General features: G+C 54.6%; 1 protein-coding gene across 2 annotated transcripts; it reads left to right on the top strand.

Moving 5' to 3' along the window:
• On the top strand, positions 308–6,197 carry ATG101 (autophagy related 101). Of its 2 annotated transcripts, XM_013963783.2 has the most exons (4): positions 308–380; positions 676–802; positions 3,559–3,886; positions 5,487–6,197. In XM_013963783.2, exons 3-4 carry the CDS (start codon positions 3,635–3,637, stop codon positions 5,889–5,891), a joined length of 657 nt encoding a protein of 218 aa, XP_013819237.1. In that variant the 5' UTR covers positions 308–380; positions 676–802; positions 3,559–3,634; the 3' UTR covers positions 5,892–6,197. The 2 variants fall into 2 exon arrangements, with proteins under 2 accessions (XP_013819237.1, XP_005680001.1); XM_005679944.3 differs by having other exon boundaries at positions 365–802.

Raw genomic sequence — 8,032 nt, 5'->3', positions numbered from 1 at the left:
CTCTCCGCCTAGGGAGGCAGCACAGAGCTCGTCTGGTCCCTCCTTCCCTCTCATCTCTATGGCGGAAGTGAGTTATTCACACAACAACATCCTCCGTGGTGGGGGTTAAATGGACTCGTCCAAACGAGGGGGATACTTCTTACCATCAAATCTTAAAATCCGAGAAATAATGCAGAAGAAAGCAACCTTCAAAGTGTAGAGCTCCATGGGGTTGTTTTTGTCCGCTGGTGTGGAGGTAGAGCGGTCCGGGCAGCTGCCCTGGTGTCAGGGCTCGGCCAGCCGTGCTCGCGCCCCCGCCGGAGGCCGATGGAGCAGGTGGGGCCGGCCGGGCTCGCAGGGGCGGGCCAGGTCTTCCGGCGCCGGCACCGCCTCTTGCCGAGGTGATCTAGTCTCCTCCGGGAGGGCCGTTTCTTGCCCCGCGGGTCCCAGACGGGGGTTCTGGGAGGTGGGAGACAGTTCTAGCCGAGTGGCCCTTGTTCTGTGCGAACGCGGGCGCGCCTCGAACTCCCGGGCCTGGCCAGGCTGGGCGCGGGGCTCCGCTCCTCCCGCGTCCCTGGACCGTGGAGGTTCGCCGGCACTGGCGGCGGGAGAAACTTAACCCGGCCGGGAAGTTATTCCTGCGTCCGACAGGGTCTCTCGATGCGGAGCCGAATAACTTTGTGTTTTTGCGTTCAGCCTGTCTCTTGTGGCTCGTGGCGCGCGGGGAGGTTTCGGTGTACCTGCGGAGGGCGTACCTGTGCGTGAGGAGGAGAAAGGGCAAGATCCAGCCTGAGTGACCCGCGTGCCAGCCTCTCCGTGTAAGGTGAGGCTGGGGGAAACCCTGGGCTCCGGGCTGACTCAGTGGAGGCATCAGTCAGCGTCTGCCCCGGTACTCTGCAGACCTGGGCCTTGGGGGCACCGAAGGGATGAGACTTCCCAGGCACTGCCCTGGCAAAGTCCCCTGCTCACGGGGGCGAGGGTGGGGGGGTCGAGGGTGAGGGAGCAGACAAGCCCATCACAGAGCAAAGGTGGCCGCATTGGGAAGGAGGCTGGGGTTGGTTCGTGTTGACTTCCTGAAGAAGTGGAATCTTGAATAGCACTGGGAATGAGGGAAGAACCTGGACTGGGGGCAAAAGTGAAAAGAGGGATGGCCTGTTTGACGGCTTGTGGGGGATACCAGCGGGGGTTTGTGGAAGGAAAGAGAGTTGGACCAGAGCTGGGAGTTTTCAGATGGGAAACTGCTGGATGGAGTTAGACTAGAGGGCAGAAATGAGCAAGAAGCCCTGCTCGCCCTAAGAGTATATATAGGATAAATCAGTCCAGCAATCCTTTCAGGATGAATTGAGCAGTTGCTGTGTACTGGGAACCAGGTATACTGAGATTCCACTGATAATAGGATACAGTCCCTGCCATTAAGGAATTGTCTACTAGTAGGAGAGACGTGGCTCAGATGGTAGAGCGTCTGCCTGCAATACGGGAGACCTAGGTTTGATCTCTGGGTTGGGAAGATCTCCTGGAGAAGGAAATGGCAACCCACTCCAGTATTCCTGCCTGGAGAATCCCAGGGACGGAGGAGCCTGGTAGGCTACAGTCCATGGGGTCGCAAAGAGTCTGACAAGACTGAGCGAGTTCACTTCTTCAGGAGAGACCAGACAAGATTAACACCTGTGAAAAGATAACTGATGATACAGGTAGTCTTGGGCTGACCGCCAGTGAGAGGCAGAGCCAGCTTGATCTCCGAGTGGTCTGTGGACTGCCTCCCTCACTTCAGGCGCAAAGAGACAAACCAGTACACTTTGAAGAGAGTTGCCTGTCCCTGAGGAATTAAGATGTGATGTGAAGCTGGAATGTTTCTGGGGACTGGAGACCTTTAACCTGTAGAAGGAGTAAGGGGGTGATGGCAGAGCTGCCTTTGAATATCTGAAAGGCTCCTTTGTGGGAAAGGGGTGGGACTTACTCTATGTGTGACTCTTGATATCAGAATTAAGATTAGCAGTTTAAAGCACTGAGAGACAAAGGCCTTCCGTAGAGGGAGTCTCTGGGTAGAACTTTGAAAAGACTGGAATGACCTGCTGGGAGAGGTGGTGAATTCCCTGTCAGGGGAGGTGTGTAAGCTGAACCTTCTCAGCTAAGAAATCTGGCGGTCCCCTCTCCTTCCCAGCTCATACGCAGTCACTGGTGAAGTTCTGGTTCTCACGTCTGTCCTTCCCTTCCCACTCGCTCCTCCAGTCCTGCCATTGCCTTTCGTCATCTCTTAGCAATAACAACGGAGTAATTAGAGCAGCTTGTGCTGAGTGCTTAGTGCTTGCCAGGAACTGCTTCAGGTGCTTTACAGATGCCAGCTCACCCTACTCTGGAGAGGACACCTTCAAGGTAGCCATTGTGAATATCCCTTTTTTATGGATTGGGGAACTTGAGGCACTTAGGGGTGAGGCAACATGCCCTTGATCACACAGTGAGCTGATGAGAGAGCTGGGGTTCCAACCCAGGCAGTCTGGCTTTAGAGTCCCTGCTCTTAACCACCAGCCTGCTGTGTTTCACATGTGTCATTTTATTCCATATTTACAGATAAGAAAGTAGACTTAGAGACTGAGTGATTGGCTTAAGGTCAGAGTGCAAGTTACTGGAAACCTGGGATTCGGACCCTGGGCCATTGGATGTGGAAGCGCCACACTCTGCCACCACTCTGCCACATCCCACTGCACTGGCTGGAAATGGCACGACGGTGGTGGCCTCTAACTGGACTCCTTGCCCAACCCTTTCTGCCTTAAACTGACAAGCTTTTCTTTTTTCTTTTTTTTTGATACTTATTTACTTGGCTGCACCGGTTCTTGGTTGTGGCACGCAGGCTCTTCGATCTTTGCTGGGGCCTGTGGGATCTAGTTCCTTGACCGGAGATCGAACCCGGGCCCCCTGCACTGGGGGCACAGAGTCTTAGCCACTGGAGCACTGGGAGAGTCCCTTAAATTGGCAAGTTTTTACCTCGGAGTCTGTGAGATTTGGTGTGTCTGTGTCAGTGAAGTTTCAAGTTCAGTCTTCTTAGCTTTCACTGACTTCTCAGAGCAGTCTGTGACCCCTCAAAGAGTGACGAGCTGTTCTTCATCTGTCGGCTGGAGTTAACTTTCTGATGCGCAGATTGAGTGTTGGACAGAGATGCGTGGACTCTCCACCGCTCTCGGGACAGAGTCCGGATGCCTGGTCATTCAGGGTCCCGGGAGGTCAGATTCCAGTCTTCCTTTTCTTCTCACTCCCATCATGGTGTCTCACACCTCTGGTGAAGTTTACCTGCCTGTCTGTCCTCCATCCTGGCAGCATCGCAAGGGCTGGGGCTGGCAGGGGTTCGCAGTGAGCATGTACTGTAAACCACCCTGGGTGCCGTCACCGAATTCAGGCCGGAGCTGGGTGTTTGGACTGGTAGCTGTGAGGCTCTACCCATCTCCCATCCCAAGAGTCTGCGGCCCTCTGCCAGCAGAGAAGGGCCGCGATGGCAGGGGACAGGGCTGGGCCTGGAAGGATGTGAGCAGGTGACACGCCGATCAGGCAGAATGTGTCCTCATTCTGATCTGGCTCCTCTGGCAGGGTGGCCCCTGGGTGGGGTGAAGCTCCACCGTCTCTCCTCTGGTCCCTGACGTCAGCGTGGGCCACCGACTGCAAGATGAACTGCCGATCGGAGGTGCTGGAGGTTTCGGTCGAGGGGCGGCAGGTGGAGGAGGCCATGCTGGCCGTGCTGCACACGGTGCTCCTGCACCGCAGCACCGGCAAGTTCCACTACAAGAAGGAGGGCACCTACTCCATCGGCACCGTGGGCACCCAGGATGTGGACTGCGACTTCATTGACTTCACCTACGTGCGTGTCTCCTCGGAGGAGCTGGACCGCGCTCTGCGCAAGGTCGTCGGGGAATTCAGGGTAAGGTGGGGTGCCGTGGGCGGCAGGTGGCTGCTGAGTGTCGTCACCTCCTTGCTGCTGGACCAGCTCGCCCTTCCTAGGTGGGCCTATCAGGTTCTTGCAGGTTTTCAGGAACAGGCGTGTTCAGAGCTCCTCTGGGTGAGGAGTGCTTGGTAGGGGGTAGATGAGGGGGCCTTGTAAAAGTACCAGCAAGGAGGGCAGGAAGCCCCTGGAGCACTGGCGGCCAGGGCCCCTGGGCTGATCATCGCTCTGCACTCTTGACCTCCTCTCTACTGACACCTCTCTGCTCTGCTTCCACATTCGGGCCTTTCTCATACGAGATTCTCTGAGAGGGAGGGCTGCTGGGCTCAGACAGTGGCTGTCCCAGAGAAGCGTCCTGTGGGCGGTGTGGCAGGTGTCTGTGTGGGCCTGTAGGGCCCAGGAGAAGGGTGGAAGGGACACGCCAGGCTGCTCACATTGGTCATCTCGGGGCGGGAATGGAGGTGTGATTTTTAATTCTGTCTTCATTCAGGGTTGCAGTGTTTCACTCTTTCAGTGAGTGCATATTTTTAAAATTTAAAGTAACGAAGGAAATTTCTCGTAAGGTGCCCTTCCTAAGATCGGAGGAGGAGGGTTGTCTGTCTGGCGTCCATTCTATAGACGAGTGATCCTCATAAGGGGTGGACTCTACCAGCCACAGGGTACTCCCCACCCTCCCATTGCTCCAAGCCTAGAAAGGGCACGTTCATGAGTTTCCCAGTACCCCTTCAGGGGAGGCAGAGGTGTTCAGACTCCTGTCCTCCAGATGCTTATGACAAGCACATGAAACAGTGGACTCTTAAGGGCATGGAGTCGAGCCAGCTCTACCACCCACAAATGTGTGATCTTGGGCAAGTGACTCTGCTCCTCTGGACTGCAGTTTCACTATACGTAGATTTGGAACGAAAGCTGTACCCATCTCATAGGGTGTATGCACCATGAGGATTAAGTGAGTCAAATATGTCAAGTGCTGGAGAGCCGTCACACGGGAGACACTGTAGAAGCGGTAGCTGTTGTTACTGTCAGCAGAGGGAATGGGAGCTTGGTTTGTCAATAAAGGAGAGACTTACTTCCTGATGGGCTGTTAAGGAGTTGAGGGAGGCATCCTTACCTTTGGGTTGACCCTAACTCAGAGAGAAAGGTAGACGGGTGCTTTGGGGTCTCGGCTCCACTGGGAGGAAGAGTGTGGGCCATTGCACCCCATGGGGGGACGGGCAGATTTATTAGACCAGGTGGCCCCATTTGCTTCTCCAAGGAGAAGAGGGAGAAGCTCTAGATGTGGCCTGTCCTTCCCCTCCCAGCCTGCTCTGTCCCTTGGCTTCTGTCTCTCTATTCAAAGATCGCCGGGCTTTTCTTGAGAAACTGTGAGTTTAGGTTGTCTTCGAGGGAATGAAGGAGGATTCTGCTTAAGAGGAACCATCTGTGTCACTTTACACAAATCCTGTACTCTCTGGGTCTCGTTCCCTGCCCTCCCGGGAGGTCTGATAGAGAGAGCGGTTCTCTGGGGCGTAGGAAGCTGGCCCTTGCAGGTGAGAACCCAGTGGGGGCCTTGGCCTGCTCACTCTTGCTCCTCCTTCCCCAGGATGCTCTGCGCAACTCTGGGGGCGACGGGCTGGGGCAGATGTCCCTGGAGTTCTACCAGAAGAAGAAGTCTCGCTGGCCGTTCTCCGACGAGTGCATCCCCTGGGAAGTATGGACGGTCAAGGTGCACGTGGTGGCCCTGGCCACGGAGCAGGAGCGGCAGATCTGCCGAGAGAAGGTGGGGGAGAAGCTCTGCGAGAAGATCATCAACATCGTGGAGGTGATGAACCGGCACGAGTACCTGCCCAAGATGCCCACGCAGTCAGAGGTGGACAACGTGTTTGACACGGGCTTGCGGGACGTGCAGCCCTACCTCTATAAGATTTCCTTCCAGATCACTGATGCCCTGGGCTCCTCCGTCACCACCACCATGCGCAGGCTCATCAAAGACACCCTGGCCCTCTAGGTCTCTCCAGGGCCTCGGTGCTCCTTGATGGCTTATGGACCTTGGCTTCTGGGGATCGTACTGTTAGGCCCTTGGGGCTCTGGAACCTGCTCCGGGTCCTTGATGAGACTTGGAGGGGGCTCCCTGGCTTCCTCATAGTGTGGTTGCCAGTCCTTGGTCGTCCTTGTCACCTTCACTGACGGTCAAGTCTGGCCTGCACTGTCTCTCCATACTCCTGGTTTTCGGGGGGTGGGGTTCCCCTTTCCTGCACTGTACAGAGCAGCCATCACTAGGATGGTGAATAAAGCTGAGAATGTGAGTTTGGGTTGAGCTGTCTCTCCCTTGACTGGTGTTCTGCCCTGAAACATTTTAACGCTTTCTGGCAGAACTTCGAGGAACACATGAGTGTGTAGAGGGCATTATTCCAAGATGGGGGTGCATGATGGGATTGAAGATAGATTAAAGCTCATCGATCTTGTACTTTGTTAGACATTCACATAAGCAGGTGTGACCATGGTCAGTCCCATAAATGATGACACAGATCAGGATCTGCTGCTTTTGGAAATGGCTGTGCTATTTCTCCTCCCTTCCTAAGGAAGCTATGACCTGCCTTTTATATTATCAGCTGACCCCAAAGAATATCTCCTCTTATCCATAGAGCACACACAGGCCCCCACTTGACAGAAAGCTCATTTGACTTGATGTCTTCTCCCTCTGGAGAGAGATTGGCCACCTTGAGACTGGTGTCCCGTGACACTTCTGGTTTGGGCTGACATGGGCTTCTGTGGTGGTTCAGACAGTAAAAAAATCTGCCTGCAATGCAGGAGACCTGGGTTTGATCCCTGGGTTGGGGAGATCCCCTGGAGAAGGAATGGCAACCCACTCCAGCATTCTTGCCTGGAGAAGTCCAAGGACTGAGGAGCCTGGTGGGCTACAGCCCATGGGATCACAGAGAGTCAGACCTGACAGAGCGACTAACAGTTTCACTTGGTATCTCACATCCATTTCTAGGCAAACATTGTCAAGATCAGTGTGCTTTTCATTGATTTATTCTTCCATATTTTACAATGCTTTTTGTTACCCAGGGGCAAGCTCTAACCAAACTAAGTGAACAGTGTGTAAGCAAGCAGCAGTGCTAAAGGAGAAATGGCCACGCTCTGGGGGTCTTGTCCATGGTCCTGGAGGAGATAGGTGCCAGGATGGCCAGGAAGTGTTTGCACATTTTTCTCATTTCAGGCTGCTTTTTGGCCATGTGTTATTTCATGAGGAGTTTTGTGATGTCATACCCTTGGCCTCTGGGGCACTGGTGAATTGGAGAACTCAGGAGGTTCTCAGGGATTTGGAGATGAGGAAGGCCCATTGTCAGCAAGTCCTTAATGAGATGTGATCCTACCTGGCTTGCTGCAGTCTGGGGGGCCTTTTTCTCCTTAGACCAGCTCATTTCCTCTGAGGAGTTGGCTGACTCAGCTGTTTACTAACGGTGACTTTGATTTAAACAGAGCTCAGGGTTGTTACAGGAGTTCTCAGGAAACCTGGGCAGGAGTGTCTTTCCTCCATCCCAGCTTCCCCAGACTTCACGCTTTTCTGCAGCCAGGCTCTGCTCCAGACTTTCACCCTGGCTGGGCTGTGGCACACCCAGTTGGCAGCAGGCTCCGTTTAGTGGGCAGTTCAGTAGCACCTCTATCCCCTTTGGCACTGTGACTTCCCAGGGCTAGGGGACTGGTTTATTCAAGGTCAGGACAGGAGCCCTGGTGACTCAGATCTTTCCCCTTGATCTGTAACTCTCCTTGACCTCAGACCTGAGCAGAGGAATGGGGCAGGCCTTAAATTCCTCCTCCCCTCCATCACACCTGGGACCAGGGGGGTGCTGGCCTGCTTAGCCAGACCCAGGAGGTTTCCAAAGGGGTGATGAAGGCTATGCATCACTAAGGCTCTAGACACTGCTCATTTGCCTTCTGTCCCAGTGGCACCTAGGTCATTGGTTGTTTTTAGTAGCTAAATTGTATCTGACTCTTGTGACCCCAGGGACTGTAGCCCGCCAGGTTCCTCTGTCCATGGGATTTCCCAGGCAAGAATATTGGAGTGGGTAGCCAGTTCCTTCTCCAGGGGATCTTCTGACCCAGGGATCAAACCCACATCTCCTTCACTGGCAGACAGATTCT

Source organism: Capra hircus, chromosome 5 (assembly GCF_001704415.2).
Source record: "Capra hircus breed San Clemente chromosome 5, ASM170441v1, whole genome shotgun sequence".
In the NCBI taxonomy this organism is placed as follows: Eukaryota; Metazoa; Chordata; class Mammalia; order Artiodactyla; family Bovidae; genus Capra; species Capra hircus.
Note: the sequence above shows the minus strand (reverse complement) of the source record. Positions and strands in the feature narration are given on the sequence as shown.